This window comes from Rhinolophus ferrumequinum, chromosome 16 (assembly GCF_004115265.2).
Source record: "Rhinolophus ferrumequinum isolate MPI-CBG mRhiFer1 chromosome 16, mRhiFer1_v1.p, whole genome shotgun sequence".
NCBI lineage: Eukaryota > Metazoa > Chordata > Mammalia > Chiroptera > Rhinolophidae > Rhinolophus > Rhinolophus ferrumequinum.
The window spans coordinates 36,650,242-36,668,224 of NC_046299.1; the positions used below are offsets into that span (position 1 = coordinate 36,650,242).

The following is a 17,983-nucleotide window of genomic DNA, read 5'->3' on the forward strand; positions in this document are numbered from 1 at the left end:
CTCTGTATACCTTCTCACCTCTAAATATAATTACACACTAAACATTCTCTACATATAAGCTTGAGAGATTTCTGATTGTTTTCAGGAAACAACATGTATGTGTCTCTTTATGTGTTAACTTTGTGTTCTTACAACATAACCTGTTTTCTGGTTGTTGTGATGAAAATGAACTGGGTTGAGACTAAAAGTGATATAATGAATCTGTTATGAATATGCTGCTGAGGAAAATGACCAAAGAGGGAGAGAATTTAACAGGATCCAATATGATAAAGACATTTATGGATCTCTATCTGTTAAATTTTTAATTATTTCAAATGTACATATGTTGAAGTACATTTAGTATACGTATTCAAAAAAGGAAATATTTCCATCTGACAGAGTATAAAAATCTAGAAAGGTGTAGATGCATATGACAAAAATGGATATTCTATAAATGTACCTCAGTGACTTATATAAGAAAATTAAGTGTCAATTAAAAAACCTGAGTTATTTAATCTCTATGCTTTAGTAGAGAATATATTTAGCAATAGAGATAGTTTAGCACTACACATCAATAAAGCAAGCCAAAAGGTAAGTTGACACACAATACACTTACTAATTTGGCTTAATAAAGGATTTGCTATGCCTCACATTTAAGTAGCCCTGGAACCTTTAAAAATGAGTGTATATTTTACTAGTAGAATGTTATACCTCAGTGTTTAATTATTACCAAGTAAAAGCCACAATAAAAGAGGAATTAAGAGAGTTTAAGAGCAGGGACTAGAATTAACTGTCTTATTGAGCACTTTCTTACATTGCCTGAAAAAACTATGAAAAACATTTTCACGGATTGTTTCTTTCAGACTTTCAAGACAAGGATGATTACACACTACATTATAATATCTGGCATAGGTTCATTTGATCACCATATTCTTAGAATTTAATGTAAAACATTTAGTAAAACATTTGTCTCTGGATTGGTTATTTATACTCCTTGTGATGATACTCAAATAACTTTCGTAGCATTCTTAGTAGTTGGTAGTTTCTACAAAATATGCCAATTAAACAGTCCAACATCACTGCACTATAGCATGTCACATTTTTCTAAAAGACACATATTGAGCTTTCACAGCAGGCCACCATACAGCACTGCTATGGCAACATCTAAATAGAGTTCCTGAGCTCCTTTGAAAAGAGGGATTGAATCAACATAAGAGATAAAATATCATCATAACCACGGCTGTAATTATCTGATTGGCAGAATAAGCTCTGGATAGAATCACACATTAAAACAAAATAATTTAGTTAAACTAATGTATTAGTTCAGTTTGGCGTATATATTCAAGGGAATTAGTGAACAATAAGAAAATAAAATATAGATTGGTCTCTGTCTTATTTTTTAATTTTTATTTTTTTAGTCTCTGGTTAGGAAGGCCAACTGTTTTCATTGTAGAACACTTAGAAAATACAGATGTATTCACAGAAAAAGATGGTTAACAATAAACAAACTGTGATTCTAAATGTGAGTCAGAAAATATTTCTGGTATAATGTTTTTATATATGTTTCCTTTCAAGCAGATACATATAGGGTTTATTTCCCATTTATTTAAATACATGGTCATAAGCATTGTTAACTTCATATGCTTTCATGCTCAATAAGGATTGACTATTTAAGAATAATTTTTTAAAAATTCAAATTTTTGTGATTTTTTAAAAAAAGTTGCTAAAATTTAATATAGACACTTAATTAATTAATTAATTAATTAATTAATTTTTAAACAGAGGCCAGCAAAATGGCAAAAATTATTCCAAAGGAGAGCCCCCCAAAAAAAAAATTTATGCCAACTCTTCAAAGGAGTAAAAGGAATGTTTCTAATGTAGTACAATATATCCATGATGAAGTGAACAATGCAGGTATTGTGTATGGTACAGAAATTTTCAAAATACGTGTAGGTTGAATTCTAGTAAAAAAAAACACATCCTTTTATAATTAACAAATTCTTTTGTTTTTTTTCTTAAATATAAATCTGGAAAACACTATGCTTACAATACACAGACAGTACAAATCAAACAAGAACAATGGAAAGTCCATTACAGAATTAGTTGACAAAATGAGCCACAGAGCACATTATCATGCTTAGGATAGTTTGAATTAGAAAAGTATAATTTTATATATTTACACAGTCACAGGATGAGGAGTGCAGCATAAGGAATAGAGTCAGTGGAATTGTAACAGCTATATCCGATATCAGAAGGGTAGTAGACTGGGGGAAGGGGTTATTATTTTGTGAGGGATATAAATGTTTAGCTCTTACATTCTTTTGTACACCTGAAACTAATAAAAAAAAAAGAAAAACAAAACAACAATAAAGAGACTATCATTTCACTGCTACCTAATAAAGGTGGAGAATATTTATTTGTATATTAAGATTAGAGAGGATAAAGAGTGTTGCAAAAAATGTGCTAATTATATTTATTTCATTGTTTTGTTAAGGAAAATTATCTTGTTGAAGAACTTAATACAAATTAGGTATTTGTTATTAATTATGGCAGACAATCTAAGTGAAAATTCACACTTCTTCCTCTGCTCTAGACTTTTCATCAGTTTTTTTGTTCCTAAGCACTTTAGTTTTCCTATTAATTTCTAAATAGCTAAGTCTAATAGGCTATGGATTGTAAGTCCTTACCAAATTCCAGCCAACTTAAGTTAGCAGTGCAAGGCTTACCTTGTGGTCCACTTCTTTTGGAGGGATATAATGTATTTCAGTTATGACTAGGTGATTGTAAGCATAATAGTTAACTCTACCTAGTGACAAAGACAAAATCCCTGCCGGAATCTGGATGTGTTCTTGGACTGATCCTGAATCAAATGACTCCTTCACAATCAAATTTAAATATTTCTAGTCATGGGTTTCTCATAATGTAATCCAAGTAAAGCATTTCCAGGGAATGGCAATATTTAAAACCATACAGGAAAGAAATTAAAGAGGATGTGTTTGAAATTTGAGTTGAAGCTTTCATTCAATACTTCCACACATAACAAATCTAGCATTGAAATTAGAAGAAATCCTTCTTAGATAAATCATTTGTAAAACATAAAGGTCACTCACCATTCCGACTCTCTTCATCAATAGCAACTATGGTAGCTGGTGGTCCTCCCCTAGCTAGTTTGCAATCTAAAGAGAGAAGACAACCAAAGGTAAGAAGTCACAGCCTCAGGGACACTCACAGTATCATGAGATCATATTCCTTGAGATGTATATCCATGCTTAAAAAGAAAAATCCTACATTCAAATTAATATGCATCATTACTTTAAACATTTTTTTCATTTAACAAAATTCATAAAAATTTCATAGATGCCTTACGACATCATAACACAGTCACTTTGTAGACCATGAAACTATTCAAGTCTTACTTAGAAAACACCAGCAGAGACTGCTGGAGAGCGTAATTTCTTCAGGACAGAAATAACAGGATGGTAATTTAATCCAAAGAAATAACATAAAGGAATGATTAACAAGGATAAGTTGTAATTAAAACTTCACAACAGAAACAAACATAATTGGACTTTAATTGTGATAAAGAGTCTAATTAAAGAACAGTGAATAAAATTTTAACAATGTTCTAAAGAGAATGAAGCAGACAGACAAGCAATGCTCATGAGGTTGTTTGAAATTTTTATTTTTGTCATCTTACCCTCATATTGCCAGTCTGGAGTCAAAAGTATAGAGTCATCAAAGGAAGCAGATCAGAAAAATGGAAGAAAGAAAGGAAGAATATAGGTATATATTTAGTGAGGATTTACAGATATAAATAGAATTATACAGTAACAGATATAGCACCAAATTATTTGTAATAATCATTTGTTATAAAAGCCTTATAACAAACTTTGCAATTCTAATATAATATCACCACATTAACTCGCTAATATATACCACTTGAAAATAATACAAAGTACATTTATATGTTTTCTATGGCAAGGTAAATACAAATTACTTATGAACAGTCCTTTATCTCTATGTTGAACAAACCTTAAAAATAGTGCCTGTCGATCAGGACTGATGACTAATTCGTTATTTCAAACACTGCTAATACCCTGCCAAGAATATCATGCTAATGAACATATAAATAGTATCATGAGTTATGATATCCATGATAATTAAAATGTGAAGGCTTTGCTTGCAAAATGTCAATTGTACACTTCTGATACATAAAGCATTCTCCTATGAGGTACTTGGTGAACCTGATAGGGCCGTGTAATGCAGTTAAATGGACATGGTGCACTCTTAAGACTGCAGCATAAATTGAATTTGTTTAAAGCCATCCAAGTATGTGTGTTATTTCAGAGATGATATCAAGGTTTATTATTTATTTATTTATGAAAATTCTATTTATTATGCACATGGGCATGGGGAGGCCTCTGGCAAGTACTATTCTATATTGCAAGGTATGTGCTCTCTCATCTGAAGCTTAAAATCACAGAGATCTGCAATTTTTCTCTGTGTCCTTGTCAGTGTTCAAGGAGTTTCAAGCCACAACAACATTTTTAGATCTAAAATATCTCCTACTCATAACATTCCTTCCGGTCCTTCCTACCTCCCCATATAGTGCAGCTGCTATTTGTCACCCCTACTGTTTACAATGGTTTATTCACTAATCACTCAGCTATGTTCTCATCCTGCATTCATCTACTCATTCCACGAGAATCACTTTCATGCATCCAAATCAAGGGTAAAATAATGGCACTTCTCACACGAAAAATACGTGTGTATTTCACCAAAGTTTTTTAAACCTAAATGGTTTAGGGTTACACATCAAAGGATGTTATGGTCTCAACATTCTCCGCTTAGAATTAAACACCATGCTCTCCAGTCACATCGGACCTCTTACTCTTGCTGGAATATACCTTGTATTTTTAGGGAAGTTTTGTTATCTAGATTTGTTTTTGCCTCTACTTCTGCCTGGAAAATCCCTGCTTCTCTTGGTGGAACTAGATTTCACTTATACCATGAAAACTCACCCATACCCCCAGTCAGAATGTATCATTTCTCTCATGTTTTCAAAATGATATTTTATTTAGCTAGTTTCTTATACCTTCAGGTACTCAAAAAATATTCAGTCGAATTTGTAGGTGAATTACTATGTACTGAACGTGAGAATCAAAATCAACAGCTTTTTTTCAAGAATCTCAGGTGGGAAACATAGAACATCAATACAAACAACCACACTGGTATAGTACCATGTAGTATATGTGGAATCAATTCTTTAATAAATTCACTAACAACGCAAATGATTAAAAGAAAATAAAGAGACAATACACATGGGAAGTGGAAATGGAATAACAAGAAGGCAGAGGTGATTTGCAAGCAGAGAAGAAAGGAAATATGACCAGTTCTTAAAAGAACTGGTAATTCTTTGGTAAATTATGAATTACCAAACATCTCCTCAATTTGTATTTCAGAGACAAGTTACTTTCCAAGACTACCTCCCAGCCCTTACATATATGATCAGTGCCTTGGTTAAGACCATCATCACTGCAGAGAGCAGACAAAATGTGTTGTGTATTTGTGTGTGAGTATTGATAGAGGTATAGCTACTTAATCAATAACTTTTGAGGGCAGGCAGGATAGAGGCAAAGGAAAGAAAGAGGAAATTGGATATAAATATTTAAACTTTTCACGGGTTAGCTACTATTAAATTTATGCAAAGACTTTCTCTATACAGCTATGCTAAGTACAATTCCCCATACCCTAGCCCTGACTAACTCTGTCACCTTTTCCATTCTCACAGTTTATTCTCTAGCCATAACAAACCAAATTTATGTTTGCTGTGCCATCTGCTGAAATGCCCTTTTTCCTCTTATTCCCTTAGTTAATTTTTATTTATCTCTCAAGAACCCGGCAAGGCATCACCTGTTCTAGAAAAAAAATCTTCCTTTTTGTTAGTCTAGATTAAATGTGTCTTCTTTGTATTCCTGCAGTACACACTGTATTCCATTGCAAAATAGTGTGTCTTTTTCACAAGTCCTTCAGACCAAGTCTGTGTCACATTTATCTTACCTAGTAATCTCAGAATCTGGCAAGAGTTAGTCCTAAAATGTTTGTTAAATTTGTTCTGAACTACGGTCTACCTCGCTACCAGCTCTCATTGAACATCCCTCATGAGAGCTGCTCAGAGTCTGTTCTCATTATGTACTCACTTGCAGAAACAGCCCAGGAGTCAAGTCAAGGCTCAGTTATGTTTCCTCCCAGTTAGACCCCTTTAGATGACTTCCACTAAGCTTTATTCTTCCAACAGATTCTAAATCCTGCCCCCCACTCCCAATAAGACATTTTCATGTTTGACAGACACTTTATTTATTCTGGATCAAACCAAAGATAATTAAAATATTTTTACACACTCAAAACACTAATAAAGAAAGATTAGTCTGATAAAAAAAAAAACCTATTAATAACATTGTTCACAACACCCAAAGTGTTTGATTGAAATGATGCATTCATGAAAGTATAATTAGTTCTGAAATGAACAAAGATACGTTTTCATAGCAAGTATATTCAGAATTGTCTTTAAAAATAAGTAATTTTAGATAGAATAGCCAGGAACTATTATGTATGCAAACTATCCAAATGGAGATCAAAGTGGAGACTGAAAAACAATTTGGGGCTGAGTGTGCCTGTTCTCTGTCGTCTATGGATAATCTGCCAGGGAAAGACAGGTTAGCTTATGACACCTGCACCATGGAAATTGACTTCCTTAATCTGTTTAATTTCATCCTTGACTGTTTTGGTTAAATCATAAATCTACTGTTTTTCATGACTCCAATTTCTAGCTTTTCAGGTCCCTACCTGATTCCCATAACCAATTTACCATAAAGTGCAAGATATGGATACAAATGCCTGACTGTTCAATGTGAATTATTTCTGCAAATTTGTCATCAAGCTAAAATTAAGCCATATATTTTTAAATAATCACACGCAAGAGGTCATAGTTAAAAGGAGTATTAGCAAAATGTCTATTAAATCGTTTCGCACACCTGAAACCAATAGAAGGAGGAGGAGGAGGAGGAGGGGAAGGGGAAGGGGAAAGGGAAGAAGAAGGGGAAGAAGAAGAGGAAGAGGAAGAGGAAGAGGAAGAAGAAGAAAGAGAAGGAGAAGGAGAAGGAGAAGGAGAAGGAGAAGGAGAAGAAGAAGAAGGAAAAGAAGAAGAAGGAGAAGAAGAATTTACTGGCTGAGGCAAAAAGTACCCCCTCCATCTTGGAGTTATTTTCTTAATACAAAGGATATTTGATTTGTGTTATTTTTAAGCTAACATTCAAACATAGTGAAATTTCTTCTCAATGTAAACTCTGCATTTTGTGGAAATAAATTAAATGTTGATATTAAACATAAAAAAAGATATGTAATGAAAGGTATTAAACTTGTGATACATTGTCCTTATGGTAGCTTTAGTTTAAGAGCATGTTTCAGACGGTTCATGCAAAGGTAGTGATCCAGAATTGTCCAAATATTCTCATTACTTATTTGGAAGACTGAACAGCCAGGAAAACCATATTCCCACCTGAGCCTATCCCAAATTTTCCTTTTAAGGCCAATGTGTTTTCAATAAAATTTCAAATCTATTCACTTCTCCCCCTATATTAACATATTAATTGACATTAATATGTCAGTGACTTACATATCCCATCTCCTGCCCAGACAATACATGCACTTGCAATTTCAAAGGTACCTTAAATGTAACACTACAAAGTTGAATTCTAGTTGCTACCAGCACCCAATACATGCCCTCTTCCACCATGTATTAGTTCCATAAATGGCACAAATTTGCATCAGGTTGCATAAACCAGAAACCAGGAGGTCACCTTTGAGCTTGCCCATCTCCCTCACTTTCCTATGTTGAATCCATCAATAAACCATGAATTTAATTCCTATGAGAGAACTCCTCATGCACACCATACTGCTTTCAAGCTCCCGTGTCACTCCACAAAGTCAATCAAATAGGTTTCCCTAACTGTTCTCCCTAGAGGCAATCTTGCTCCACTTTTTAATTTAATTTTCTATATTAACCTCAGTGATTTTTACAATTAAAAACATGTTTACCTTTTAATATTTTGACATTGCTTTTAGGTTAAAAGTATTTTTTATGGCCTACACCCCTCTGCATAGGATGGTTTTAGAATGCAAACCAAAATATATGGCCTACGAGGTCCTGAATAATATGGCCTTCTCCTTCCTCTCCAGTCTTATCTAATGCCATGCTCTTACTTGCCCTCAGCATCCTAGAAAAAATACTTTTTTTCTTTCTTTTAATCACTCTATGCTCCATCCAGAGACACAACAGGTCCTTTCCATGCTGTGTTATTTGTTGTTTCTAATCTTTACACTCCACCCAGCATTCACTTACATATCCTTTAGATTTTAGCTTATGCTTCACTTTCTCAAAGAGACCATTTCTGATCCCCAGGTTTCCTGATACACTCTCATAAGTCTCATAAGTCTATACACTCTCATGTGTCCTAGTATAAATGTATAAATGTATGGTTCCTCACTGACGAAATCTCAGTGATAACCCACATCTTGTTTCTATTCCTCAGAGTTATGTTCTCAGTGGACAAAATGCTGTCACGTTGATCCTCAGCAACTATTCATTGAATTCAAGAATAAATAGAGTTTAGTGTCCCAGTCTAGAGCTTGACTCCAGGGTCCATATCATATGCGGAGTAACACACAATAGTCCTGCCCTCGCTGCTGCCTGCAGGTTCATTCATAAAGGAGCTGAATTTCTTTACTTTTAAAAGTGACTTTAAAATATTTTTAAATAGTACATGTTGTTGAATGATTTTAGTAAAATTATTATTTAAAAAAAATAATAAATAGCCTCAAACAAATTTTCAACAATAAAAAAAAACAAAAAAACAAAAACAAACCTCTGAAAGGTAAATTTCCTTTTTTTCTTTCTGAACCTTCAAATGTCATTCATATACAAGTAATAGGGAAAGAATGGGAAACAGATTAGTTGTCTAAAGATAGGGTCATCGAAGATACCTCAGCAGAAGTGTGAAGGATAGCAGAATGTGCCACCTCATAATATGACACTTTGGCAAGCAGAGCTGAAGGCAATCTAGAACCGGTAGACTTAGGGAAAACTTTTTACCTCCCCTTTTACAGCCTAATATAATTTAGAAAGGAAACCTGTACCAGAAAGAGAGCTATCACCAGAGATAACTTTTCTATCTGAGAGACTTGTCTGTGGGACAGGGCACACCATTTCTTTACCAAACATTTCCTCTTCTCTTCCTATAAATTGTCTTCCTCCTCTTTGAATCTCCAAGCCACCATCCTTTTCCATAGCCCAGGATGGTAGATAAGGCTCAACTGCCTGGTTGCCTCTGAGTCTCATGTCTTTGTACATAATTGAATTGTGTTTTTTTTTTCTCCTGTGGATATGTCTTTTTGTACATGTGGTCTCAGCCAAGAACCTAGAAGTGTGGAGGGAAAATTACTTCTCCTCTCCAATAGTGAAAAGCTACCCCAAAAACAGAAAGGGGTAGACAATTTTGTAGAAAATTGGGATTCCTTGGATTAGTTAGAAAAGCTCATGGAAACCTAACAATAATAAAGTGGAGTAATGAAAAGAGGAGGAAGGAGAAATTTTTCAATTGCTTCCAATTATCAATAGTTTCTATTAGAATTCTACACTATGATCATCAATTGCCTGGATTGAAGAGCTACTTTGGAGCAAGATTACTCCAATATCTTATGAATGGCAAGCTCTTTCATGATTGTATCAAATTTAACCTTAAATAAAACTCAGATACCAAAAATTACATGATCTCAAAGATCACAAACCCTTTTGTATCACATTCAAATTTTTACTTAGCCATTTCCTAACCAGCTCCCTGTTAATATTAGCGAAATTTTGTAAAAATGAACCAGAGTATTTGACATATTATCATCACTCAATATATTTGTTGAACTAGGGAATGTCCTCCTTTATGACAAATGAATAAAAGAAACCAGTAAGTCCTTAGTATGAGTCACTGGAGAGTGTTTTAAGATATTAAAGGGATTGATTTCCAGTAGAGTATAGAAATTAAGAACATGTGCTTTGGACTCAGAAAACCTAATTACAAATCCTAAATTTGGCTTTTAATAGTTGTGTAATATTGGACAGATTATTAATTTCTTATACCTTAGTTTACATAAATAGGGATGGTAGTAAATATAATTAATATATTTAATACAACAAGAGTAAATGAAATAAAATATGTGATAATTCTTAGAGTAGTGCTTGGCAAAATGTACTGGCAGAATAGTTACACCTTTAATTTTTATAGCGTCATTATTTTCAGGATGAATATATTTGGACAGACATTACTATGTTTTTCCTCCGATCAAAAGATAGTAGAGAATATATTGGATTTCCCTAAATATACAAAGAAGGTTGATCTGATTTATGTATGTGATTGTGAAGTGCATTCTCATTAAGAATAAAACCAATCACATGAAATGTCACTACTGACTGCCTGTATGGGAGAAATATATTGGAATTCGTATTCCAGATATCAATTTAGAGACACTATCCTGGATTGAATTTATTATAGGCTAACAGAGTCCTTGAACCCCAGGTTTAAAAAACAATGGGTCGCTCACAGTCATGCACTGGTCCCACTGTAGTCTTGAAATTCACTGGTATCCAAATAATCAAGCAGAAAGATCAAGCAACAGGTACAGATTTAAAAAATATTTTCAATAAAAATATAGCTAACATACAATATTATATTAGTTTCCGGTGTACACCATAGTTATTCAACATCTATATATCTAAAGAAGTGATCACCATAAGTCCAGCAACCATCTGACAGCATAAAATGCTATCACAATATTATTGACTACATTCCCCATGCTGCACATTACACCCCCATGACATATTTATTTTACACCTGGGAACTGGGACCTTTTATTCCCCTTCACCTTTTCTACTATTTTTTAAAATTTTTTTCAATTACAGTTGACATTCAATATTATTTCATATTTGTTTCAGGTTTTCGGCATAGCAGTTAGACATGTATATAATTTGTGAAGTCATCTCCCTGAGTAGTCTAGTACCCACTTAGCATTATACACAGTTATCACCATATTATTGACTATATTCCTTATGCTGTACTTTACACCCCCATGACTAATTTGTAACTACTAATTTGTACTTCTTATTCCATTCACCTTTTTCACTCTAACCCCTAATCCCCTCCCACCCATGACCCCAATAGATCTAGTACACTTCTGACACAATGAAATTTAACATTATTATTGACAATATTTCAATATTATTGACTCTATTCCTTACCTTATACCCTACATCCCAATGACTACTTTGTAACATTTTTTTTTAAACCTCTGTTCTTCTCAACATTTTCTACTTTTTAAAAAGTTACTATTTACTTCATTTTATTCTAATCGATCTATCTATAGCTGTAGACTTGTACATGCATTGCATTTGGTGAGAGAAAGAAAACCATTCTTATTCATAAGAAGTTAATGGATCTAAACAATCAAAAGAAAGATAAGCCAGGGGCTATACAGAGAAGACATGACAGGAAACAAATTGTCAGTAGAAGTCTGATCAGGTCTGTAAATTTTTTTTTTTAATTTATTGGGGTGACAATTGTTAGTAAAATTACATAGATTTCAGGTGTACAATTCTGTATTACATCATCTATAAATCCCATTGTGTGTTCACCACCCAGAGGCAGTTCTCCTTCCATCACCATATATTTGATCCCCCTAACCCTCGTCTCCCACCCCCCAACTCCCTTACCCTCTGGTAACCACTAAACTATTGTCTGTGTCTATGAGTTTTTGTTTCTCATTTGTCTTGTTCTTTTGTAAATATTTTTAATTTTATATTTGTTCACCAGGAATGTTACTATATGCCATTATTTGATTATTTCATTTAAATGCATTGCCAAATATGTTAGTCTATATACCTTAATGTCATTTTCTTATATATAATCCATACTGCATCAGTTAGAATGTTTTGGTTTTCCTTCCATTGAGAATGACAGCTTTTCCTTACTTGTCTAATCTTCCAGCAAGTGACCATGACTACATTTAAAGAATTTGAGATGGATGGGATAATTCTTGGTTCAAGGTGTAATGTCATCACTGACATCAGAATAAGAAGCAACCATGTTGTTATGGGAATGGCCTTGGGAGACAGACTGTCTAGGTTCAATAGGAGCCACATTTTACCAATTGCTAGCTAGCTTTTAGGATCTTTGCAAGTTCTATAAAGTCTCTGCAGTTCAGTTGCATTATTTGTATTAGTAGAAGTTGTTTAATGAAACAGTAACCTGACATATAAAAGTGTTTTATAAGTTATTTTTTGGTAAATTCTATTCTAACCAAATGAGCTAATCAAATACAGAATTTGTATATCTCTTCATTTTACAAGCAATGGCTGTTACGTATGTTTAACAATTTAAGTAAATGTTTCTAAAATTTTTCAACATTCAAAACAAAGCCATATGCTATTAGTAGATCAAAACAGGCTTAGGATATGTTAGCATTTTTGATGTGCATTTAACGTATTGGAATAGTAACAGTATATTTAATTATGTAGTCATAGATTGCTAAAAATATATAGGGATAACTAAATCATGCAAAGGATCACAGTTTTAAAATTACCAGGGGACTGCTTACAACTAAAATAAAAGCAAAACTCTGTTTTTATAATCTAATATAAAGTCAATTGTGTACTCCTTATAAAAGCTCTTTGCAATATCTTGCTTTCTGTTATTTTAAGATCTTCCTAAAAGGCTCTTTATGTTGGTTAACTTGCTTTACCATATTATCCAATTCCACTTTCTGTTTTATATTAAAACATAAAGGAGAAACGACAGGAAAAAGCTTTGTCTCAATGAGGAAAACACAGTATTCAAGGAACAGTTTGGAAAAGCAATTAAAGAGTTTACATTTATACCATTTTTGAAAGCCAATTTGTTATTTCATTTTATAATTATTCTTAATGAGGAAGCTTGGAGAAAATTCTCAATCATGACTCTTACTAAGATACTCAACAAATTTAACAATAAAAGCTGAAGCATCAACCCTACTTTTTAAAATTGCATTCTTCAGAAATATTCTTAATAAATCTTTATTTTTAGCCTACTTTGCCTATTTAAATAAAACCCTTTGTCACAAACCAATCACAAGTACCTAAACTGTCAGTAAAAAAGAAAACTCTGTGGATTAAATTACTCCCCCCAATTAAGCATTTAATATTAAAACATATATTACACATATAATATTAAAGACCATATCCATGTAAACATTATATCTGTTTTTTTTCTTCCAGCTTTATTGAGATATTTTTGACATATAATATATGTAGGTTCAAAGTATATAATGCGATTATTTGATACAGATAGATATTGTGAAATGATTACCACAATAAGGTTGTAAACACCATACTTTCACGTAATTTCATTTTCTGTAGTGATAAGATTTGGATCTACTCTCCTAACAACTCAAATATATAATATAGTATTATTGTTAATTGTAGTCACCATGCTGTACATTAAATCCTAAGAAGTGATTGATATTACTGTACCCTTTGACCAATATCTCTCCATTTTCCCCACCCCTCAGTTCCTGGCAACCTCCATTCTATTCTGTTTCTATGAGTTCAGCTTTTTTAGATTCCACATGTAAGTGAGAACATACAGTATTTGCCTTACTCTGATGACATATTTCACTTCACATAATGCCCTCAATGTCCATTATATTATTGCAAAAGGCAGGATTTCCTTCCTTTTAAGGCTAAATAATATTCCATGGTACGTACATATATACCACATTTTCTTTATTCACTAATCTGTCGAAGGACATTTGTTTCCATGCTTTGGCTACTGTGAATAATGCTTCAATGAACATGGGATGTGAATATCACTTTGATGTGAATAATTTAAGTTCCTTTAAATATATACCCCCAAATGGGATGGTTAAATCATAGGGTAGTATAATTTTTAATTTTTTGAGGAACCTGCATACTGTTATTATAGTGGCTGCACCAACTTACATCGTCACCAAGAGTTTACAAGGGGAATTCCCTTTCTCTACATTCTAACCAACATTTATATCTTATCTTTTGGTAATAGTAATCCTAACGTTATCAGGCGGTATCTCATTGCAGTATTGATCTGCATTTCCCAGACAATTAGTGAGGGTTGAGCCTCCTTTTATGTACCTGTTGGGAAACTGTAGGTCTTCTTCGGAAAAATATCTATTAAAGTCCTCGGCCATTTTTTTTAAGTGATTGTTCTTTGGATGTTGAATTATATGAGTTTCTTATATATATTGGATATTAATCCCTTGTCAGAAAGACGATTAGCAAATATTTTCTTCCATTCGATAGGTTGACTTTTCATTTTCTCCCATTCGATACATTGACTTTTTATTTTGCTGATTGTTTCTTTTGCCATGAAGAAGCTTTTTAGTTTGATGTAGTCCTACTAGTTTATTTTTTCTTTTGTCTCTTGCATTATTGGTGTCATATACAAACAAATTTTGTCAAAATCAACTTCAAGAAGCTTTTCCTCTATATTTTCTTCTAAATAGTTTTACCATTTCTGGTCTTTAAGTCTTTAATCCATTCAATGTTAATTTTATGAGTTGTGTGACATAGGGCTTTAATTTCATTCTTTTTATATGTGAATATCATTTTCCCAGAACCATTTATTGAAAAGACTATCCTTTCCCCATTATATTTTCCTAGGTCTCTTTTCTTTCTTTCTTTTATTTTAATTAAAATTTATTGGGTGACAATGGTTAGTAAAATTACATAGATTTCAAGTGTACAATTGTGTAATAAATCATCTATATATCACATTGCGTGTTCACCACCCAGAATCAGTTCTCCTTCTATCACCATATATTTGACCCTGTTGGCTCTCTTTATTTATTTTTTTATTAAATTTATTGGGGTGACAATTGTTAGTAAAATTACATAGATTTCAGGTGTACAATTCTGTATTACATCATCTATAAATCCCATTGTGTTTTCTCCTTCTTTAGAAATGTCATTGAGTCAGTTCTCCTTCTTTAAATACAAGTTCTGAGGTTTTATTTCTGGGCTCTGTATTCTGTACTACTGATCTATGTGTCTGTTTTTATGCCAGTTCCATACCATTTTTATTACTATAGCATTGTAATAAAGGTTAAAATCAGAAAGTGTGATACCTCCAGCTTTATTTCCCCTCCTCCGCCAGGATTACTTTGTCTATATAGGTTTTTTGTGGTTCTGATCAAATTTTAGGATTATTTTTTCCTATTTCAGTGAAAAATGCTACTGGAATTTTTATAGAGATTGCATTAAATCTATAGATGGTTTGGGGTAGTATGGACAATTTTCTCATCCATGAACACAGGATATCTTTCCATTTATTTGAGTTTTCCTTAATTTCTTTCATCAGTATCTTACAGTTTTCGGTGTACAACTCTTTAACCTCCTTGGTTAAGTATATTCCAAAGTATTTTATAATTTGTGATTGTATTGTAAATGATATTGTTGTAGATAGTTCATTGTTGGTGTATAGAATCACAACTGTTTTCTGCATCTTGATTTTGTATTCTGCAAACTTACTAAGTTTATTAGTTCTAAAAGTTTTTGATGGAGTTCTTAAGATCATATATAAATAATCATCTGGAAACAGAGACTTTTTTTTCTTTCACCTTTCTGATTTTAATATTTCTTATTTCCTTTCTTGTCTGATTTTTCTCTTAAGGACTTCTGGTAACATGTTGAATGGGAATGGTGAGACAGGGCACCCTTGTCTTGTTCCAAGTCTTGGAAGAAAAGCTTTCAGCTTTCTACCATTAAGAATGATGTTAGCTGTCTATTTGTTGTACATGGTCTTTATTATGTTAAGATACATTCCTTCCGCACCCAAAGTGTTGAGAGTTTTTATCATGAAAGGATGTTGGATTTTGTCAAATGTTTCTTCTGCATCTTTTGAGATGATCATATCATTTTCATTTTTCAGTCTATTAAAGTGGTGTATCACATTCATTGATGTGCATATGTCATACCATCCTGCATCCCAAGAATAAATTCCATTCATCATGGTATATGATCCTTTCATCATTTTGTTGATTTCAATTAGATATTATTTTCTTGAGACTGTTGGCCTGTGTGTTCATAAAGGATGTTGGTATGCAGTTTTGTTTTCTTGTAGTGTCCTTATCTGTCTTTGGTAACAGAATAATAATGGTCTCATAAAATGAGTTTGGGAGTGTTACCTCTTTTTCTATTTCTTTGAAGAACTTGAGAAGGATTGGTATTCTTTAAGTGTTTCATAGAATTCATCAGTGGAAACACTTGATCCTGGACTTACCTTTATTAAGAAACTTTCGTTACTGATTCAATCTTCTTACTGATTATTGTTATGTTCATTTTTTTATTTTTTTCCATATTCTGTCTTAGTAGGCTACATGTTTCTAGAAATTGATTCATTTATTCTAGGTTATCCAATGTGTTGGTGTATAATTGTATATAACCGTAATGTCACGATCCTTTGTATTTCTGTGTTTCTGTGTTGTCAGCTGTAATATGTCCTTTCTCACTTATGATTTTATTTATTTAAATTTTATTTTCTTCTTAGTTACAAGGTCTGCCAGTTAAGTTCATAAACTCATCCTAGAAAAAGTGCTACAAACCTCATTGCTGAATATCACTATGGTCATCTTTGAAGAACACCCCTTGGGAAACTATGCACTGACACCAGCACCTAGTTCACCCTTCAAGCAGTTTTGGAACTCTTTTTCTGGAATCGCCATCAGAGCTGTCATCGTATTACCCTTGATGTCCTGAATGTCATCAAAATGTCCTCCTTTCAATATTTCCTTTATCTTCGGGTAAAGAAAAAAGTTATTGGGGGCTAGATCAGGTGAGTAGGGAGGGTCCAATACAGTATCTGCTCATGGCTAAAAACTCCCTCACAGACAGTGAGTGCTGGTGCACTGTCATGATGCGAGAGCCATGAATTGTTAACAAAAAGTTCAGGTCGTTTTCATCTAACTTTTTCATGCAACCTTTTCAGCACTTCCAAATAGTCAAGTTGGTTAACTGTTTGTCCAGTTGGTACAAATTCATAATGAATAATCCCTCTGATATCCAAAAAAAGGTTAGCAAAATTGTTGTGACAAGTCCACGAAAGTAATTGTCAGACCTTGCATTGTTAGGAACAGAAGTGCTGGGCCATAGTAAGGTGCATGTTAAAATTTACTGATTTCAAATCGTTTTTCTAAATTGCTGTACCGTTTTCACTATTACTCACAATTTCGGAGATCCCCTTTCTCCTCAGCCTCCATAATGCTTGGATATTCAATTTTTCTCATTTTTACTGTTGTAACATAGTATTTCATGTTCTTCTACAACTGCTTCAGAAAGTGGCGAGAATGATGGCACAGGTGTATTCGAAGTGAGGGGGATACTGTGAGAGGGATTAATGGTAACGTGTCTTCTACTGTAATATATATATATATATATATATATATATATACACACACACACACACACATATATGTATATTTAACTTAAACATTCTCTGTATATTTTGATCACACCTCGTATATTTTCTTAATATATTTTATTCTTACTGTTGTTTATTTGGCTTATCCTCTATTGCTATTTTTTTTCCTTGCTCATTTTTGTGATAAATTGATCAAACAAATAACCTTTAACTTTGCTGATTCTGTTATTTTGCTATTTTGATATGTTATTTTGCTGTTATTTGCTATTTTGTGGTTTTTATTATTTCTTCCTCTCTTCTTTGGTAATATTCTCTTTTAATTACACACATACATATGTGTATATTATTTCAGGTGAATGCTTAGTTTATTGATTTTTCAGACTTCCTTCACTTCAAATATAAACATTTCCTCTACATGCTTGTAGAACTATATTTCAAAACTTTTTAGAAAAAAAACAACTGTTATTTAGTTACAA

The 17,983-nt window shown here is 32.9% G+C and overlaps 1 protein-coding gene across 1 annotated transcript in view; it reads right to left on the minus strand.

The window, feature by feature from the left end:
* PCDH15 (protocadherin related 15) overlaps window positions 1–17,983 on the minus strand; it is a 714,179-nt gene that overhangs the window by 488,887 nt on the left and 207,309 nt on the right. Inside the window, exons 3-4 of the mRNA XM_033131356.1 lie at window positions 3,677–3,691; window positions 3,090–3,155 (exon numbers count right to left, since the gene is read on the minus strand). Of these exons, the coding sequence (XP_032987247.1) occupies window positions 3,090–3,155; window positions 3,677–3,691 (81 nt within the window). The remainder of the gene's footprint in view (window positions 1–3,089; window positions 3,156–3,676; window positions 3,692–17,983) is intronic.